The 22,019-nt window shown below is 42.0% G+C and overlaps 1 protein-coding gene across 1 annotated transcript in view; it reads right to left on the reverse strand.

The window, feature by feature from the left end:
• LOC105476689 (androgen receptor) overlaps positions 1–21,400 on the reverse strand; it is a 170,302-nt gene extending 148,902 nt beyond the window's left edge. The window contains exon 1 of the mRNA XM_011732842.3: positions 19,144–21,400. Coding sequence (XP_011731144.2) covers positions 19,144–20,687 — 1,544 coding nt within the window. The 5' untranslated portion in view covers positions 20,688–21,400. The remainder of the gene's footprint in view (positions 1–19,143) is intronic.
• Between the last annotated feature and the right edge of the window lie 619 nt (positions 21,401–22,019).

Here is a 22,019-nt window from a genome sequence, read left to right on the forward strand (position 1 = left end):
CTCATTCATTCATTATATAGCAAATCTGAGCTGTGAACTTGAAAAAACGTGGACCTACCATCAAAAATTAATGGTCCGGGGCCGGGAGCAGTGGTTCCACGCACTTTGGAAGGCCAATGGGGGTGGATCACTTGAGACCAAGAATTCAGGACCAGCCTGGGCAACATGACAAAACCCCATCTCTACTAAAAAGACAAAAATTTGCCGGGCATTGTGGCGTATGTCTGTAATCCCAGCTACTCAGGAGGCTGAGGCATGAGAATCACTTGAACTCAGGAGGCAGAGGTTGCAGTGAGACGAGACCTTGCCACTGCACTCCAGCCTGAGTGAGACTCTGTCCTCCCCACCCCCCAAAAAACTAATCAAATCCTAGTTCTGTTGCTTATTGTCTGAGTTACCTTGGAATGTCCTTTAATTTCCTCCAGTCTCGTTTTACTCATCTGTGAACTAAGGATTTGATCCCTGTTGTGCCTACCTCCAAGTTGATTTTGAAGAGTAAAAAAGATAATGTGTCTGAAAGTACTTGGTAGACTTTCAAGCGATTTATATATCCTAGGAATTGTAATAACATGCTCAATGGTTCCACTCCCATTTTCCAGTCCTCCACCATTTCTCTTACCAACTAACTATAACAAAGCCAGCCTCTAAGTCCTCTGAAAACCATTGATAAACAAAATGCATGAGGGAAAGGAAAACAGAGAACTAGGTCTCCTGCCAGCTCAAGCAACTTTTAGCTTATCTGATTTCTTATAGATCCTGGGCATGGCTGCCTGAATAAGTCAGTGTTGCCACCACTAATAAAATATCTTAATACCAATCTTTTAAAGTCATCCAGAAAGCATCCTTCATGGATCCACTGTGATTTCCCTTCCTAGAAGTGGTTTCAGCAAAGTAAGGGTCTGTGAGGATGGTTTTGATAGCAAGAAGATGGCACAGTGAAAGTGGAGTGGGAGTCTGTGCCACTGTGGGAAGACAGTCTGAGGTGCTAGAGATGGGAAAAGTAGATGAAGGAAAATGGCAGTGGGCAAAGAGAAGGATAGTTGTCTCAAACAAGAAAGAAGATTGGGCTCTGTGGAACAGGGTTCAAAAAGGCCAGGACCAAAGAGAAGCTCCAGGTTTTGCCAACTTTTAGGACAAAATCTATCAGATTTACAAGTTGAAAACTAGGGGGAAAATTGGCTCTAAGGAAACCCCAATGTATACCTATAGTTAACAGTTGCTAACTGCTAATTTCTCCTTTAATAAATTTAGAAGTGCAATTAAGAATAAAGTAGAAAAAATTATTTCACTTTCTAGCAACTGTCATATGCCATGGTAACAATGCATGTGACCAGAAATTGAAAAGAAAAGAATGAAATGAACCCATCAACCTGACACTTCCATGCTACTCTCAGCTACCAATGCAGGGGCATTACAATTTCAGACAGCAGACACACTGGTACAACTGCTCCTTCCCTCTCACCCTTACTCTATTATACACTGAGGAGTTCAAAGTTGATAGAATAAGAAGCCTTAGTAGATGCTCTCCAGAGTTGTGGGAGATGGAAGTGGATCACCTTGTTTGTTTCACATGGGAGAAAGCCAAACAGATTTCACCTCTCAACTTACTCCCCCATAGACTGGGGTATAGTCCTTGCCTCTTACGATCTGCCAGCCTGCTCTTAAATGACTCAGCAGATCTTTAAATATACCCAAGCAAAGAGCTGCTCTGAGACACAACTTGCTGTTAAAAAAAAAATGTTTTAATCTGTTTGGGGTGTTGAGAGGAAGATCCTTTGTTAACATTAGGTTCCCAAGCAAATTCATTACTGCTGTGACTCTTTCTCTCTCTCTCTATGCTAAGAGGCTTGTTTTTGTTCTGCTGCCTGCCATTTGCCAGCTGTGTGGATCACAAGGATGAGAAGGGAGATCATTCCAGGCCATGGAAGGAGTCAAGAAAATTCCTGCCCAGTAATTTTGTTGGGGGAAGGGTACCAATTTGTGCAATGGAGTGACTGGTTTAAATGTAGGGGCCCCAAACTCAAAGAGGTCCCATAATTTGCGTTGAGTCATTCTGTTCCTTGTGGAAGACCATGACCTCTGGCCAAGAAGAGGAATCTTCTTACTCTCCCTCTCTCCTCAAACTAGCTCAGTCTCACACTTTGAAGCAAACATCAACCAATAAGAGATTTTAGCTGGGCTGAGGGAAGTAACTTAATAACTTGCATTACCGAAGCAAATCATGCTCCCCTGTTATCTGCAATGACCTCACGCTTACATTCCAGCCAAAGCATTTTGGAGACTCAAAGCTTTGTGGAAGGGGAAGCCAGGCAGCAGTGGCCTGGGGAAAAGTCCATGTATGTCAGCCAGAGTCTAGCATTTTCCCAAGCTCTGTTTGTCTGGACTACTACTACTAATAATAATAATAGGTATAATTTATGAAGCTTTTACTATGCACCAGGCCCTGGGCTAGATGTTTTACATTTATTATCTCACTTATCTTCACAAAAACCCAACAAAGGAAGCATTAGTATCTTCATTTTAGAAATAAAGAAACTAAAACTCAAGAGAGGTGAAGTGGCCCAGAACTGGAAGCTAGTAAGACCCAGGGGCAGTACTGAAAACAAAATCTATCAGATGCCAAAGCCTATTCCTGAACATCAGTCAACATATTACATTTTGACTCTTACCCCAGCTTGTTTCCCAAAGGCCCTTCAGTCTCTCTGTTATGTATTTAAAATCCTTAACTACACAAAGTATGCCTCAAATCATCCAAATGGGCATTTTGGAGTCATCCATAGGCTTTTAAATTGTTAGAAAGTGACTGTAAAAATAATCTATGAGTCCAAATCTTTGTCCTATACATGGTTCCCAAAGGGTCCAGACTCTTCTTAAATGTCTTCAGTGAATGTGAATTTACTATTTATGTAATTCAGCCAATAGACAGACAGAAATGGTGTGATGAATAAGAAGAAGGGAACCAATATTTCAGCACCTACTAAGTGTAATGCCCTTTATCCTAGTTGTTTTATTTCATTCTTACAATAACTCTGTAAGGAGAGTGTTCTACAGATAATGAAGATCTAGAGGCTCAGAGGGGTTATATTACTGACCTGAGGTCATCCAACTATGTTACATGGCTGTGCTAGAATTGAAAGTCAGGTCTGATCCTATTGTGGTGCTGCTTGTACATTTCTTTAGCCCCTCCTATACGAGGAGTGAAAGCCCTTGGAGTAAGCAAGGGACTCAAGATTTGCTTAGGTCTCTGATCTGACAGGGATGACATACTCGAATGACTAGAAGAGTCAAGCAGGTAACTTAAATGAATAAAGTGGGTCACTGGTGCCTGGGCAAACTGCAAAGTGCATGGCCCATCCAGAGGATCAGCTGCTTTTCACCTGCAGCTGGTCATTACCATGTAAGAATGAAAGTTCTGTATTGTCAGATCTTCATTCCCTATGGTGGAAATCTGAATTTTGAAGTAAAATGTTAGCAAGTAATTCAATACACACACACACACACACACACACACACACACACACACACACACACACACCCCATATAGACCAAACAAAACTCATATGGTCCACGTTAACAACTTCTGATGAAGGATGAAAGAAGCCCTTCTAAGAAAATATCTTTCAGGCTGGTCTCGTTGATTCACGCCTGTAATCCCAACACTTTGGGAGGCCGAGGCAGGCGGATCACCTGCAGTCAGGATTTTGAGACCAGCTTGGCCAACATGGTGAAATCCCCATCTCTACTAAAAAAAAAAAAAAAAATTGCCCAGGATTGGTGGTGTGCACCTGTAATCCCAGCTACTCCAGAGGGTGAGGCAGGAGAATCACTTGAACCAGGGAGGCAGAGGTTGCAGTAAGCCAAGATTGCGCCATTGCACTCCAGCCTGGGCAACAAGAGTGAAGACTCCATCTAAAAAAACAAAAACAAAAACAAACAAACAAACAAACAAAACCCAAAAAAAACCAAAAACAAAACAAACCAAACAAAAAAAACCTCTTTCTTTTACTGAATTGTAATCTGTCCTCATTGCGTTTGCCCTTTGGGGTGCTACAGAAAAACATCTAACTTCTTTATTCCATGATAATCCTTCAGGTTCATTGAAACAATAGTTATGTTCACTGCTCCATGTCTCTCTCATAGCTCCTCCATGCTTTACAAAAGGAGATGCTCCATGAATATTGGGGCTGAACAACACATTGCAAATGTGTCTGACCAGAATTTAACAGAGCAAGACAATCAATTCCTTTATTCTGTATCCCATATAATAGTCCCTTGGTATTTGAAGGGGCTTGGTTCCATTCCCCCACTCCCAGGAATACCAAAATCCAAAAATATTCATGTTCCTTACCTAAAACATATAAAATGGTGTCACATTTGTATTTAACCTATACACATCCCCCATATATTTCATTTATATCTAGATTACTTGTAATAGCCAATACAATGTGTTATGTAAATAGTTGTTTTACATAACTTTTTTTTTTACTGTTGAATTGTTATTTTTACTGTGTCTCTAAAATATATTTTCCATCTGCAGTTGCTTAAATCTGTGGATATGGAACCTATGGATGTGGAGGGCTAACTGTATTTCTGTTAATGGAACTTACAATCTATCAGTTGTCTTCGGCAGTCACTTACTACTATTGACTCTGAATCATTTAATAAAGAAATACTTATGGAATATCTACTATGTACAACACTGTTAAGTTATGTGCTGTGGATATCTTATATCCAAAGAGAATCTTTGCAGATATATCCAACCTTTGCCCTAAAAAGAGACAGATGTTTAGAAGTATATTTAGAAGGATGCTATCAGTCATTAACACAAGTACCACAAGTACTTAAGGGACTAAGTACCATATTGATGGAGAAAGAAGAAAGGGATAAATCCAAAAAGTCTTATGCACTCTTGACTTGAGCCTAACATCCATAATCACATGTGATCCCCTCTCCACAAAATCTTATAAACTAGAGATTTCTAGCCCCTGGTTTACAGATAAAGTAGTGAAACCAACATTCTTTCAACCATGTTGTGTCATATAGATCACTTCTCCTTGGGTTGGGGGGTTGATAATATTCATTTTGTAGGGGACTGTTATAGAAGAATGGATAGTATTGAAATTGGGATAGCCTTCAAGGTCAAAGGGATAATAATAAAAGTAACATGTTCAAAAAACAAGAGAGTGAGGATGGTTTAAAGTGACAGTGACTAGATCCATTTGGCTGGGTTTTAAGAGTTTTGTAAGGGAACTCCAGGAATTCAGGCTGGAAAAATAAGCAGATCATAAAAGGACTTGAACACCAGATTTAAATAATTTGGACTTACCCATAAGCCAATGGGGAGAAGCTGAAATTTTAATCATACAAAGCTTCCTTTATATTAAGCATGAAGAATAGGGAAAAAAATAAGACAGGACTCCTGCCCTTATGGAGCTTAAAGACTAATAGACATTTAAAGCAGTATACAGAAATGGTTGGAGCTAAACTTTGGAAAGATCTGGTGGCACAAATACAATAGGAATTAGAGAGTAGCAGAGAGAGCTAGAGAGAAAGGATGTGGGATCACTGCACTAATCCCGGCAAGAGGTGTTAAGAATCTGAATTGGGGGAGAAGGAATGACTGAGAAGGCTTTGGGAAACAACATATCCCTTCACCACCCTAATTCCCAAAGCCTTCAGCTTGGTTTTTCCAAACACTATGAGATCATCTCTGATGGGGAATTCTGAATCTGGAGGCATAGAGAAGAGTCCACCCTGCTCAATTCCACATCTGACCTGCCATACTTTGAGTCAATCTAGCACCTCAGCGAAGCCCAGAAAGCGTCTAAAACAAACCACATACCATATGAAAGTATGAGCATGGTTTAAATTTTTGGTCTATTATTAGATAGTTGGTGACTAAAATATCTCAGTCTATTTTGATCTTTTTTTCAAAAGGCTGATCAAACAAATTTTTCAGATGAACAATTGCAAACAGACTACACATTTGCTAACCATGGTTTTTAAACAAAGATGAAAGGGAAGGAGGGATGGGCAGAGTAAAGAAACTCAGAACATGTTTTGGAATCCTTTCTGCACCCAAACACCAAACATCAAGTGTTTCCATCTTTACTCTCAACTCTTGGTTAATGCAGTCTCCTCATCTAATTAGAGGTTGGACAATGCTTCAGAGAGATGGCCCAATGTGACAAGCTTGGAAAAATTCCTTCTCTCCTGCACTGCCCATTTTCAAATAAATGTCCAAACAGTTATCATTTAGCAAGACTGTACCTTCTTTAAAAGAAAACCTGGAGAGACAGATTTTTGCAGTATCCTGCTTCCATTTCCACAGTAACAAAAAGATTATCTGACAACCACATTCATGACTTCTTATGGGATCCTGCATAACACATTGGGGCCTAGAGGGATTGAGGTAGCATCTTGTCAGTCCTGGCAAGTGTCCGTTCTTATTTAGTGTAAATCCCACAAAATCCACATGCTGACTTTTTTCCCAACATTTTGTTCCTTTTGTCCAGTCTCTGGAAGGAAATGGACTCTGCTCACTCTCCCAATTCTCTGTCCAATCTTGTTGATGGAGACAGGTAATTAAAAGGTGAAGGGCAGAGCAATACGGAGGAAGAATGGAGAGAGAGAAATCAATGTTAGAAGGGAGCCCAAGTGATAGAGTGGAAAGAGGTCTGGCAGTCTGGAGTCTCAAATTCAAGTTCCGGTTCTGCTACTTGTTCAACATATGACTTTAGGTAAGTATCCTTACTTCTAAGAGTCCTTAAAAGCAGCTGGTGTATATTAAGGATATGAGTTGTTCAATGTTTGAAGTTCAGGCACAATGTTTTTGCACTTTAAACACTTTCTGTTATATGAAAATTACCTCGTTCCATAAATGTATTGGAAAATAACATAAGTTGTGGAGCTGAATCACCTAGATTCTAATATTGGCACTTTCACTTACTTGTTCTCTAATCTTGGGCAGGTTACTTAATTGCTCTGTGCCTGTTTCTTCATCTATAACATAGAAATGATAATTGTAGCTACCTCATGGATTATTTTGAGGATTAAACGAATTAATACATGTAAAAGAAATAAAACAATGCCTGACTGTAAAAACTGGCAATTTTATTTTTCTTATCTTAACTCTCCTATTTAAGCAGGCATCGAATTGCCCAGGTTTGTAGCAGTCTGAGATCAACCTCCTTGGGATCTCTAGGCCCTTTTCAATAATTCCTATAGTTCTGTTTTCCAATCCCTATCATAAGTTATCAACCTCTTCTAACCACCCCTTTCCATCACTGTGCCCCTACTTTAACCTCTAGGCCACCCAGCTATTTGGTGAGGATCAGTGGACTATAATAGGGGCAGTGCATAATGAAGTCACCTATGTCGCCAGTCTTTTGGGATGGTGAAGGTGAAGAGTAATCTGAGAAGCTGCTGATATTGCACAGTAGTTAGAACCTTGTGGTTAGAAGCCAGACTTCCTGGGAGTGCACACAAGTTCTGCTACTTCCTAGCTGTGTGACCCTTGGACAAGTTATTTAACGTCTCTAGGCCTGCTTCCTAAAGTTGACATGCGAATTAAATGAATCAGTTCATGCAAGGTGCGGAAGTTTACACAGCAAACATTCAGTAAGTGCTATCATTATTATTATATATGATTATATATAATTCTTTGTTCTCAGTATGGAACAAAGAATTTTCATTTTTCCAATATAGACTTTTTTCAAGAAAACAACATACAACTAATACTTAGAACAGGCTCTGACTAGGTCAGGCACTAGCTTGCTGTATGAGCTTAGCCAAGTCCCTTTCCATCTCGGTGCCTCAGGCACTCTACCAATAAAATGAGCTAGCTGGACAAGATGGTCTTCCAGGTTCCATGAACTCTAATTTCTTAGGATTTTAGGCCATTTTTGTCCAGGTGCCCTGTAGATTCTAGCTTTGATAAAAGCTCAATTGCCTTTAAAAGCCCACTTACTATGTTTTTACAGGAAAAAAATATTTTGGTATGTAGTTCAGTAAAAACCTAATAATAATATTTCAGTTTGATTGGGGAGAGCAACCAATTTGTATAGTTTTCCAGTTTTAGTCACTATTTAGTTTAATCACCTGGTTTTAGGTTTGCGCAAACAAACAAACAAACAAAAAACTCACTCTTGCCCAAATGAGTCCTCAGAATCACACACACACACAAAAATCTACTGCATCAGAATCGAAGAGAACTGGGTTTGTGCCCTAGTTCTGTCACCAGCTCACTGTTTCACCTTGGATAAGTCCCTACCCTTCTATAGACCTCTATAAAGTAAAAGGAAAGAAGGGAGAGGGTACCTACAGCCTAGGTGATCTCTAAGGTCCTTTTTAATCTTCTTGAAGAACAGCAAAGCTGAGGGCACTGAATGAAAACTGAGAAGCCATCAGGATGCTCATCAGATAACTCAAACTTTATAAGTCAAAAATCAAACTCTTGATTTCTATCCTGCCCATGCACCTGCTCTACATACAGTCTTCACAATTTTAGTAAATGGCAATCTCATTTTTCCAGTTACTCAGACCAAAAATTTGGCAATCATCCTCATCTCCTCTATTTTTTTCACAGTGAATATCCAACCTGTCAGTAAATGCTGTTGGCTCTACCATCAAAACTCATCCAGAATTCAGCCACTTCCTATCTTCTCCACCAATACTACCTTAGTCTGAGACATGGTCACCTCTCACCCAGATCACTGCAGTGGCCTTGTCTCCCTGCTTCCCTCCTTGCTCCCACAGTCTCTTCTCCACACATACAGTAAGTAAACAAACAAACGTATAATATATCAGAGTGACAGATGTTATGAAGAGGAGGGAGCCTGTTAAAGTGTAAGTCAGGTCATGTTACTTTGCTCAAAACCTTCCAATACACCCTGCTTAGGAGTAAAATCCAAAGTCTTAAGGAAGACCTACCATGCAACCTCATTAACTCTGATCTCATTGTCTACCATCCTTCACTTATTTAAACCAGCCATATGAGCCTTTTTGTCCTCCATCACAGCAAGCATGCTCTCCTGCCTCAGGCCCTTTGTGCCTGTGGTTCCCTGGGCCTGGAATATTCTAACTCCAGATGTCCAAATAGCAGCTCATTTCCTAATTTCCTTCAGGTCACTGCTCAAAATTTACCTTTCCAGTAAGGTTTTCCCTGGCCAGCAGATATAAAATATTCCCTCTCACCTTGAATCTCTATACCCTATACTCTGTGAAGTTATTCTGCATGACACTATTCATGCTCAGATGTATACTACATGTCTCCTCTCATTAAACTGTCAGCTCCATTCAGATATTTTTGTGTGTTCTGTTCGCTGCTACATCATTGGTGCCTAGTACAGAATTTGGCACATAGTAGATGCTTAATAGGCATTTATTGAATGTATGCAGTCTGTAAAGTAGAATGGCAAGGTTATTGACACCCAGAACTCTCACACAACCAAATCCATCAGTCTGGTGGATGGGTAACAAACCTAGAAGCCTTAAGAACTTCATAAATTTCTAGTATTGACACCACTTGTGGTTCTTTTGCCTCTCTGACTCTCATGTTTCCTATCTATAAGGTAAAAAGAGCTGTGAGATAAAAGCAGGGAACACATGATCTGGAGAAGAAAGAATGAGACTGAAATCCCAGATCTGTCACTTTGATGCTGTTTGATTGTAAACATGTAACTTAACCACTCTTAGCATAATTTTTATAATGGGAATAAAAGTATTGTAATAGTATGAATACTATTATAATACTCCAAACTCTAGTTACTTGTACAGGGTAGAAACAAGAATGAAATGCAATAATGGAATATGAAACTTCTCTATAAACTGGACAGTGCTACTTGAATATATTTGCTGTGTCCTGCTCCATATGCAAAGAGAGGTATTAAAAAGTCAAAATATTACTTTAAAATGCTTGACACTTCGAGAAAGAACATCCCAAATGAAACAGTAAGTACCATAGTAGCTTATTTATTGTCTGGTGCTAAGCAGTTCTGGTTGAAGTTATCCTGCGATAGGGCCTTGGCTGTGTGTTGAAACCGTCAATGGAGGCTCACCATTCCCAGGGAAATCCTGCCACGGGGCACTTGCAGTCCCCCTAGCGGCCAGATAGCGGGACTACAGTTCCACAAGCAAGGAACTCACTCAACCTGCAGAGAACCAGAGCCCATGTTAGGTGGTAGGCCGTTTCAGAATGTTACGTTGTCTATTACAGCAAAGCTCTTATAAGATCGTCATGTGCCCCCATACTCCCCGAATTGTTCTATTTGTGCAATCCATCAGGATCAATGGAAACTTAGAAGGCAGAAAAACAACTCTTGATCTGACCACCACACTGGGCATCTTATATCAAATTCAGAGCTATTAATCACCTTCTATTCTAATTTATTACTCATATTATTGCGGACTTGTTCAGATAAAGACATCAAAAACATGTACCCAACAAGTGCGATGATATAGCGAAAGAAACTGAAAAAAAATTGGCAACTAACTTGACTGGGGTGCACTATTTAATAAGCAGAAATAGATTTCAACCCATGCCTCCAGTTAATTCTTTCCAGAGGTACCAACTTCTGTTATTTAAAATATACATCAGTATCTTTAATCTATTGCTTGAGTTTAGACATGCTCCTACTTACTGCCACAAAGGATTAAAAGCAGCCACAGGTAACATTGTTGACCACTTCAGCCTCTATTGAATCATTTCTCTCTCTCTCTCTCTCTCTCTTTTTTTTTTAAATATCTACATTTAAAAAAATCCACACCGTACAATCCAGGATCTCATACAGGCATTATGGCATGATGGTGCTGCATTTCTGTTTGGGTTTTGGTTATTTGTTTTTGTTTGTTTTTGTTTTCAGTGGCTATAAGCTCCTTGTAAGCAATTACCTCAAGAAGATTCTGTCTGAATTGTGTCCCCTTTTATCTTCTCTCTTCCTAGTACATGCTGGACACATAGCAGGTGCTTAATGAAAAGTGGTTGATTGATAGAGTCTTTTTTTTTTTTTTTTTTTTTTTTTTTGACGGATCCTGGAGTGCAGTGGCATGATCTCGGCTCGCTGCAACATCTGCCTCCTAGGCTCAAGTGATCCTCCTGCCTCAGCCTCCCAAGTAGCTGGGATTATGGGTGCCCACCAAAACGCCTGGATAATTTTTGTATTTTTTGTAGACATGGGGTTTCACCATGTTGGCCAGGCTGGTCTTGAACTCCTGACCTCAGATGATCCGCCCACCTCGGCCTCCCAAAGTGCTGGGATTACAGGAGTGAGCTACTATGCCCTGCCAGATTCTTTTTTAAAAAATTCCCTTTATTAGGGTAATCTCTACAGACAGCTATCAGATTATAACTAAACCTTTTGCTGGGTGGCCTGCAGTTAACTCACAATTATCAGGACATGACAGTTGTAGCTGATTAGCTATGACCTTTAGCCTAGAGTGTTAATGAAGACAAAGTTCAATCTCTACATAGATGAATTTTATCTTTGCTTCATGGCTATGGAGTACATCTCTAAAAAGAAGCTTAAATTATATGAGAGTAAAGGAATCCTTTCCCCATCTAGAAATGCACATCAGAAGGAGTATTGGAATTTACTTTGTCCAAAGGACAAGAGATAAAAACACAAAATTATGATTTTAGCTGCTTATAAAAACCTAAACATAAGCCAAATATAGCTAGTGATTTCATTTGTCACCTCTACATGTTAGTTTTCTATATAGAAATTATTATTATTACTCACTCCCTTGCTAATAGTTCCCAAATCCAAATTCTAAAAAAGGGATTATAAACGACCCAAACCTTATTAGGCTTCTTTCCCGCTGTTCTCTAAAGAGATGAACATTTAAAAACACTCTCCTATTCATCCTGAAAGGGGATGGGATTACCAGTTCAAATTTATAGCTGAGTAAAAATGACAACAGTGTCCCCTTCATACAGAAGGCTTGTATGCAGCCTTCATACAGGATGAAATGAAATAAGCTTTAACGTTCAGTGAAACAGCAGAAGCCCTCTTCCCCATAAGTCCCAGAAGTATTCAAAACTCAGGTATTTTCAGCAAGGTTGCAGGATGCAAGATCAATACACAAAACAATTATGTTTTCATACATTGGCAGTGAATAATCTGAAAAGAAAATCAACAAAACAGTTCAATTTATAATAGTATCAAAAAATAAATCACTTAAGACTAAATTTTAAAAAGAACTGCAAAACTTATCATCTGAAAACAATAAAAAATTGTTGACAAAAGGAAGATCTAAATAAATGGGAAGACATCTCATATTTATGGATGAAAAAACTTAACGTTGTTGAGATGGCAATGCTCCCCAAATTGATTTACAGATGTAATATAGTTCCTGTGAGAATCCCAGCTGACTTCTTTGTAGAAATTGACAAGCTTATCCCAATTCATATGAAAACTCAAGGGACCCACAAGAGCCAAAACAACCTTGAAAAACAAGACCAAAGTCAAAGAGCACAAAATTCCTAATTTCAAAACTCACTAAAAACCTACAATAATCAAGATAATGTGGTACTGGCATAGGAATAAACATATAGATCAACTGAATACAGTTGAGAGTCCACAAATAAACCCTCACATTTACAGTCAACTGATTTTACACAAAGGGTGCCAAGACAGTTAAGTGAGGAAAAATTCAACAAGAATATTGTAAGAAATGAGTATCTATGTGTAAAAGAATGAAGTCGGACCCCTACCTCAATCATATATAAACATTACATCAAAACTGATGAAAGACCTAAGTGTAAACAGCGAAAACTATAAAACTCTTAGAAGGAAACATATGTGTAAATCTTTGTAATCTTGGATTAGGCAAAGCCTTCTTAGATATGATGCCAAAATCATACGCCAAAACAGAAAAAAAAAAAATAGATGAATTGGACTTCATCAAACTTTAAAACTTTTTTTGTGCTTCAATCTAGATACCATTAAGAACACAAAAAGAAAAAAAAGGAAAGTAAAAAAGACAACCCACAGAATGTGAAAAAATATCCACAAATCACAATCTATTAAAGGACATGCATCCAGAATATATTTTTTAAAACTCTTAAAACTCAATAATAAAAAACCCAACTAAAAAATGGGCAAAGGATCCAAATAGATATTTCTCAAAAAAGAAGATATACAAATGGCCAATAAGAACATGAATAGATACTGAACATTATTCGTTATTAGGGAAATAGAAATAAAAACCACAATGAGGTACCACTTCACACCCACTAATATAGCTGTAATAAAAAAGAGAATTACAAGTGTTTGCAAGGATGTGGAAGAAATGGACCCCTCATACGTTGCTGATGGGATTGTAAAACAGTGCAGACACTTTCGAAAACAGTGTGACAGTTCTTCAAAGGATAAACATAGAGGTACCATATGACTCAGAGATTTCAATCCTATGTATGTATCCAAAAGAATTGAAAATGTCCACAATATGTGGACTGAATATGTCCACAATAAACTTGTACATGAATGTTCACAGCAGTATTATTCATAATAGTCAAAAGGTGGAAACAACCCTAATGCTCATCACCTGATAAACGGATAGATAAAATGTGGTATAGTCATACAGTGGAACATTATTAGGCTATAAAAAATAGCGAAGTACTGATACGTGCTTCAGCATGGACGACCTTGAAAACATATTCTGTGTGAAAGAAGCTAGTCACAAAAGACCACATATTACATGATTTCATTCATACAAAATATTAGAATAAGCACATCCATAGATAGAAGTAGATTATTGGTTGCTAAGGACTGAGGGAACATAAGGCATTGAACACAAAGGTGCATAGCGTTTCCTTTGGGGGTGATTAAAATGTTCTAAAATTGATTGCAATAATGGTTGCACAACTCTGAATATACTGAAAAGCATGGAACTGTACACTTTAGAAGAGTGAATTGTATGGATTGTAAATTACGTCTCAATAAAGCTATTATTTAAAAAATAACACTTAGGTACTAAGTAACCTAAATTGACAACATTCTCAAGTGACCCAGCACTTTAATGCTATAAACTTATCTAGATGAGCTGCCTTCAGTCCTGGTGTGGCCTGCAGGTTGGCAGCAAGAACTGCCAGGAGAGAGAGCGTGTGGCATCACCCATGAGTGTGCAAGCAATAATTCATAGACTATCGTCTCTATGTAGCAGCTACTGAGAGAAGTCCTTAGGAGTAACAATCTAAAGTATTTGTCAGGTGGGAAATTTCAAGAAGAAAAAGCCTGGGAGTGTTGCTCTAGAGAGATTCCCCTACGTGGTAAACAAACATCATAGAAAATCTATCTTTCTACTTCTTTACCTAGCAAAAGGGTAATCACTAAGCACCCCTCCTGGCCTACTCAAACTAACATGAATGCAGTGAATAAACTGGAAAACACTGTGTCTTTTTTTTTTTTTTTTAAGAATGCTATGTAAATATGAGATTTCATAATTCTCTTCCGTATGACAAAGGGCAACCAATGCTGGTAACTGTACGGAACTTTATAAGCAATTTTGTTTAAAAGTCAACTTTGTGTTTAAGATGAGGTTAACTTTCTCTGAATTTAACATCCCAGAACTTGATGGAATGCTGATATGGGAAGTCGGAGGTAGAATAATTTCTTGAATATCTTTCTTTGTTTTCAAATGATTAATTTTTATGTAGCTTAAGCAGATTAGCCCAGCCGGACACTTACAGCACGCACCCTCATATGCATATTAGGTACTGCTTGTGACCAGGCTACTGAGGTCTGAACCGAACCGACCTGGGAAGGGTCTCAGAGCTATCTCTCAGGTTCTGAGAGAAGGTGGCCAACATTACAGTACACAGAGAGAGACAGAGATCAAGACAGAGACAGAGACAGCATAAGACAAAATACTTTATGAAATTGCCAAGTCCTCAAGCCATCTAGTTAACTCCCTCAGCAACTGTTGAACCAGGCTTTAACCTCAAGGTAAAAAAAAACCCAGCTATTCATTTTGCAATCCCCTCATGTCATCTAGGTCTTAAGGGAGAGATGCTGGGGTTGATCTAATCGGCTACTTTACAGATTTTTTTTTTTTTTAAGAAATTATTTAGGAGCATGCCACAGGTGTAATGAGAAAAATGCCCTGAGAAGTGGAAAGAAGAGTCTGTATTTCAATGTCAAAAACATGAAAGGAGTGGAATAAAAGAAAATCGGGGACAGGCAGCACTTGAGGAAGCTGCAGACAAAGAGAAAATGGTGGAGGTGGGGGGTGGGGAGATATTTTGTTTTCCTTCTCTGACCAAGCTCACAAAACTTGATTTTTTTGTTTGCTTTTTTTTTTATATTTCAGAGTTGTGATTTCAGGTTTGGCTATAAAATAAGCCCTTGGTTTGCCACACCCAGTCCGCATTCTGCTCCCTGCTTATGCAAGGTTCTGAATGAAACTGGTGATCTTGATATCACCATTAAAAATAATCATAATAAAATTGTCCACATTTCTAACCCCAATTCACATAATCCCACCAAGTGGCTTGCACATGTACAAGCCACAGTGCATGTACGCGAAAGGAGACCAAAGAATTTTTTGTTTTAAATGCATATGTGTACACCAGATGAAAAATTACTATTGGAATGAAAAACACTTGACAAAGAAAATTAAACGTACCAGCGAATCTAATATATTATTTCAAAGTTTACAGCTCAAAGAATGGAAGCCTGATGAGATAAAATTAGCACAGGCAAGAAAGCACCCCAAAATGACCCTGCAATTGGAAGCCTGCAAACTTCTTCGAAAATATCTCTCACCAGTGTTAATCTTTGGCTGACTTGAGCTGTGGACAAGAAAGAGGGCTACATCCTGTGTATACTTCCAGATGGGGTGCCACCCAGTGTGGCTATTTGGTCCTCAGGTGTTGATTGTTGGAATCCAGACAGAACTCACTACCTATTTGCTGACCACAAGGAAAAGATGCTTCTTGCCAAAATATTGGTTCTTGAAGCCTATGGGGAGAAATAGTCTGTCTTGGTTTCAAAGGAAAATTCTGCTTTACAAGACAAACTGTCCCTTGTAAGATAGTCATAAAAATGCTTGATAACTGAGAGGAGAGAGGAGAAGGAAAGAGGAATTAATAAAATGCCTTATTTTGAAAAATCTAATAGAAAAAGGGAACAAGACTTGTCAATATCAAAGCACTGCTAAAGAACTACCTACTATGGAGACCAGAACAAATTACCAAGAGAAAAATTAAAATGTTCTTTTTGCATCTGGATAATTTCTCTAAACCCCAAACTCTAATTCTGGCATGCAGACTCTCTTAGAACCCAACTCCCAAGAATAAATTTTTGTCATATTATTGTGCTGCCTGCTGGAATCTAAGAAGCCCTACCTCTGCCAAGGGAGCCAGTGGTCAATTAACAAAGTTGTAGTCCTGTTTGATCTCAGAGAGAAGACAGACAACTCCACAAAATATCATCAGGGTTGCACACAAGTCCCATCACTTTTTATTTTTCCTTCTGTTTAAATCACATGCTAAATTAAGTAAAAGAGACCACCTTTGCATCTCCCATCCTCTCAGCAGAAACATTGTAAATGTGTAAGAACACAGAGTGAGTGCAGATGTTACTAAGGTTTAAAAAAATCCCTTCACAAAATTAACTAATGTGCATAAACACACACATGAATGGAAAAGGGAGGAACCCAACAGGTCACTGGAAGCCTGCACAATTTTGAGATTTTTAGCTAAAAAATGGCACATAATGCATGCAATACAGAAAGGGAAGACACAATCTTGATTTGGCTTAAGAAATCTCTTGCCTTTCACCAAATTGCACCCCTACAAAGTGAGGGGAAGAAAAGAGAAAGTAAGAAAATATCAACTTTTGGATTGGAATTGATTGCATTCTGATTAAATTGATTAATTTTCAATAAACTGACTTAAGGATTTTCTCTATCCTAGAAATGGAAAGTCTTCGTCAACTTACGAGACAGGAACACCAGTTTTCCTTTTAACTAGACTCCTCATAATCAGTGCAGCAATCAAAAACCAGAAAAAAAAAATCTTGTACTTTCTGCAGAAACTGCTAAATTCTCATTAGTTTATGTCATTAATTTAAGCAGACTGTCAAGGAGGCACCAAGATATGATAATCTTCCTCATAAAGAAGCTTTTTTCATTAAGACCTGAAATAAAATCACCAAGCTCATTGTCTACCTGATGGGAGTAACTTTTGCTCTCTATAGTTATTCCCTAAAAATTTTGGTTTTGCCTTTGAAGGCACACATTTTTTAAGAAATATGTGGAACCATCAGTTTTTTCCCTGCTAAGTAAGTAAGTTGTGGGGGAGGCATGCAGAAGATGGAAGGTTCCAGAGTCTGGGTTTAGTATCATGGCAGGTCAAAATGCACCTTAGACATTTCCCCCCAAGAAAAGTTTACAGTAGAAGAAGGGCTCCACCGTCTAGTGACAGGCTTAGAAAAAAAATTAACCCTGCCAAGAAAATTTATTCTTATAAAATGAAGAATACTTTTTTTGTCCCATAGGATAAACCCATTACAAAAATAAAGAGTCTAAATTAACTGGAAAATACTTTGACGATATCAAATGAACCCTTTCAAAATCTTGTAAGCCAAACATTAAAAACCTAATGGAATGTAAAGCCTGGTAAGAAGCTGTTTCTTCAACAGCCCACAAAATAATATGAAATCCTACCCTCCTCTTTCTTTCTTCACTAATAGCGTGCTATCTCTACCTTGTAACAAGGAAAGCATCAGTGAAAGAAGGCAAATTGCTGGATTTAAGTCCCCAAACGAAGATGTTAAGGCTAACAAAGAAATTTCGGAGAAGTCACAGATAAAAGAAAACAGCCATAGAAACAAAGAATAAGACATAAGTCCACAGGGACATCAGCACCTGGTCTACCTGAGGAGTGAATTCCCCAATTCAGTATGTCCTCCCTCACTAGATAAACTAATATCTTAATTTGCTGGGGGAGAAAATCCTCAGCATGGTCTCCAAGAAGCTCAACAATTGCAGTGAGGAATAATTTTTAATAAGCACGATGCAATTGCCTGCCACTTTTCTCATATGCTAATTAAAACTCTGGGGTAAGATTATGGCTCATAGGTCACTAAGAGTTCTTACTCAATTTGTTAGAGCTAACAGCATGTATTCTAAAATGCTAACATGTCCTAAAAATGAAGGAATATAATAAGAAAAACCTCACTCCTCCCTCCCCAGTGGAGATTTTGGGGCACACTGAAATAGCAGGAAATGTTTCACAAAAATATGTTTTCCAACACTTTTGTAAGTCAGACTCAAGCCTAATTAAATTGTACATTAAAAGAATATTCTCCTCTTTATAGATCTGATGCAAACCTGAAGTAGGGGGTTGTGGATCTGTTAAAATCCACAGAGAAAATAAACACTTTATAAGAGAAAACCGACCCAAGCAACTACTTTCAACATAGTCAACCAACGTTGAGAAACTGTGAATGCAAATCCTGTGGAGTCTTTACCAAGAAAGTTGCCCCTCTGCCTACTCTAAACATGACGGTTCAGATTATCTCTACTGACCTCCAGCCCTGGAGCAAGTCCCCAGTTGCTTCCGGGAAAGAAGTTCACTCCTTCACATAGCAGACCTCAGCACCCAGAGACCACTTTCTTTCCCTAACCGAGAATTTCATTTTACCTCTTTGGAGGAGACCCGCTGAGAAGCTCTTGGGCCAGTCTTTTTGACGCTAATCTGCACAGGCTGAAAGGGAAGTCCTAACAGACCCGAAGAGAAGAAATTGCCCAAATTTCTGATTGAGGTTCTCAGACTTCGAGGACAGGAGGAAAGGAAGAGTGGAGGGCTTATGAGCTTTGTCTCTGAAGGTGGCCCGTACAATAGGATTTAAGTTTGGGACTCGGGTACCAGGAGGTAGCGAGAATTTGGGGCCGTTGGGGGAGTTGAAGAATCTGGGAGGGCAGGAATCAGCACCCAGGACACGCAGCAGAAATTAGGAGAGCTCAGGTTAAACCTCTGGCAGGCCGGGAGTCCACGGGGAGAGCTCTAGGTTTACCCTGCTGAGCTCTCCCAGGGGCAGTCTGAGTGTTCGCGCAGGTAGGAGCCACTAGACACCCCAGAATGCAGAGCGACTCTGTGCCCTGGGCCGAAAGGCGACATTTCTGGAAGGAGAAACTTACCGCATGTCCCCGTAAGGTCCGGAGTAGCTATCCATCCAGGGGCCCATCTCGCTTTTGACACAAGTGGGACTGGGATAGGGCACTCTGCTCACCATGCCGCCAGGGTACCACACATCAGGTGCGGTGAAGTCGCCTTCCTGGCCCGCCAGCCCCTGAGGTGGCCGAGTGTAGCCGTAGGGGGCTACAGCTCCCGCCTCGCCTGCGCCGCCGCCGCCGCCGCCACAGCCGCCGCCCCCACCACCACACGGTCCATACAACTGGCCTTCTTCGGCTGTGAAGAGAGTGTGCCAGGATGAGGAAGCGGCCGCTGAGGGTGACCCAGAGCCGGGTCCCGCTGCACCCGCGCCATGCAGGCTCGCCAGGTCCCCATAGCGGCACTGCGCCGCCGCAGCCGCCCAGGCGCTGCCATAGTCCAGCGGGTTCTCCAGCTTGATGCGAGCGTGGGGATGGGGAGGCGGTGGAGGGGGCGGCGGCCCGGCCAGAGCCAGTGGAAAGTTGTAGTAGTCGCGACTCTGGTACGCAGCTGCCTCGTCCAGTGCTCCGGACTTGTAGAGAGACAGGGTGGACGGCAGTTCAAGTGTCCCGGAGCTCCCTGCTGCAGCGCTGCCAGAGCAGCCTAGGCTCTCGCCTTCTAGCCCTTTGGTGTAACCTCCCTTGAAAGGGGAATACTCAGCAGTATCTTCAGTGCTCTTGCCTGCGCTGTCGTCTAGCAGAGAACCTTTGCATTCGGCCAATGGGGCACACGGAGTGGGACGCACAGCGGGTGGAACTCCCAAAACTGGGGCGTACATGCAATCCCCCCGAAGCTGTTCCCCTGGACTCAGATGCTCCAACGCCTCCACACCCAAGCCCATGGACACCGACACTGCCTTACACAGCTCCTTGGCGCTGTCAGAAATGGTCGAAGTGCCCCCTAAGTAATTGTCCTTGGAGGAAGTGGGAGCCCCCGAGGCCTCCCTCGCTCTCCCGCTGCTGCTGCCTTCGGATACTGCTTCCTGCTGCTGTTGCTGAAGGAGTTGCATGGTGCTGGCCTCGCTCAGGATGTCTTTAAGGTCGGCGGAGCAGCTGCTTAAGCCGGGGAAAGTGGGGCCCAGCAGAGACAACGTGGATGGGGCAGCTGAGTCATCCTCGTCCGGAGGTGCTGGCAGCTGCTGCGGCAGCCCCTTGCCGGCGGCCACGGCGGCTGCAGGCTCTGGGACGCAACCTCTCTCGGGGTGGCACTCCGGGGCTGACTGAGGCTGTGAAGGCTGCTGTTCCTCATCCAGGACCAGGTAGCCTGTGGGGCCTCTACGATGGGCTTGGGGAGAACCATCCTCACCCTGCTGCTGCTGCTGCTGCCGGGGGCTAGTTTCTTGCTGCTGCTGCTGCTGCTGCTGCTGCTGCAAACTGGCGCCGGGAGGTGCTGCGCTCGCGGCCTCTGGGTGCCTGGGGCCCGGGTTCTGGATCACTTCGCGCACGCTCTGGAACAGATTCTGGAAAGCTCCTCGGTAGGTCTTGGACGGCGGCCGAGGGTAGACCCTCCCCAGCCCTAACTGCACCTCCATCCTTGAGCTTGGCTGAATCTTCCACCTACTTCCCTTACCCCGCCTCCCCTTCTCTTGCTCAGAAGAGTTCAACAGGCTGTGATGATGCGGTAGTCGCTGCAGCTAGCTGCCCACCTGCGGGAAGCTCCAGAGAAGGAAACTTGCGGGAGCAACCACGCAAAAAGCGCTCTGACAGCCTCAAAGTCTCCTGCAGAAGAAGACACACGGTGGACAAGATCTGCCCTGCTAGGCTCACAGTCTGTCTCTTAACACTTGAAGGGTAGATTCAAAAGATGCCCGAATCTTAAAAGAAAAAACAAAATCCTCCACCTTCCAAATTCAGTGTCCACTGAAGTAGGTGCAAATAAGAACTGAGTTATTATCTTTTTCTTTTATTTCGTTTTTTTTGTTTTGTTTTGTTTTTGTTTGTTTTATTTTTTGGCTACTGAAGCCCTGACTGTCTTTTCATCTTTTGATCTCTGGCTCCGCACTCGGGGTGGGGAAAGCAGGAGGAAGTAGAGAGAGAGTGGGGGGAAACGGAGGGTTCTCTCCGCGTGCAGCCTAACCAGGCAGGTCGTGGCTGCAGTGCTGAAGCCGCTCCCCAGTCGCCTGGCTCCTAAGAGCCTTCTTTGCAATGTGCAGCTAGCTCGCCCGCTCGCAGCCAAAGGGAGTTACCTCTCTGCAAACTCGGGCTGGCAGCGCTGGGCCGACGGGGGAGGGAGGGTGGGGAGAGGGGCAGTAAGGGGGGTTGGCGGAGAGTAGCCGACTGAGGCAGCTGCGGGAGAGAAGACGCGGGGCGGGGTGGGGGGAGCAGGGTGGGGGGAGGCGGGGTGGAGAGGAGGAGGACAAAGGCAGCCGTCAGTCCTACCAGGCACTTTCCTTGCTTCCTCCGAGTCTTTAGCAGCTTTTAAAAACTTCACCGAAGAGGAAAGGGCAGCTCCGGGGCGGCGGCTTCGAAGTCGCCGCGCTGCAAAAGGCGTTGGCTGTCGCTGGAGCCGGGCTGGGGCTGTCGTGGTGCGTCCCTTCGGCTCCTGTACAGCACTGGAGCGGCTAGCTCGGCCGTTTTTCCCTCTGTCGCCTCCTCTGCCTCTGGGCTTGCTCCGGACCGTCCCGCTCTCCCAGCAAGCTGGCTCCCCGGGATCTCGGAGGGGGCGCTGGGAGGTGGAGAGCAAATGCAACAGTTTGCGAGTCGGGTCCCGCCCCCGCCGGGCCGGCCTCCTTGCCTTCCCACCTCCTTTTCCCTCCCCTCCCCTTTCTTTTTCTCCCCTCCCCTCATCGCGCGCTAACGCCTGCCTAGTGGCTTTGGAGAAACAAGTGCTGGCGCAGCGTGGGCGAGGGCAGGAGAGGCTAGCT

Source organism: Macaca nemestrina, chromosome X, assembly GCF_043159975.1.
Source record: "Macaca nemestrina isolate mMacNem1 chromosome X, mMacNem.hap1, whole genome shotgun sequence".
NCBI classification, from domain to species: Eukaryota; Metazoa; Chordata; class Mammalia; order Primates; family Cercopithecidae; genus Macaca; species Macaca nemestrina.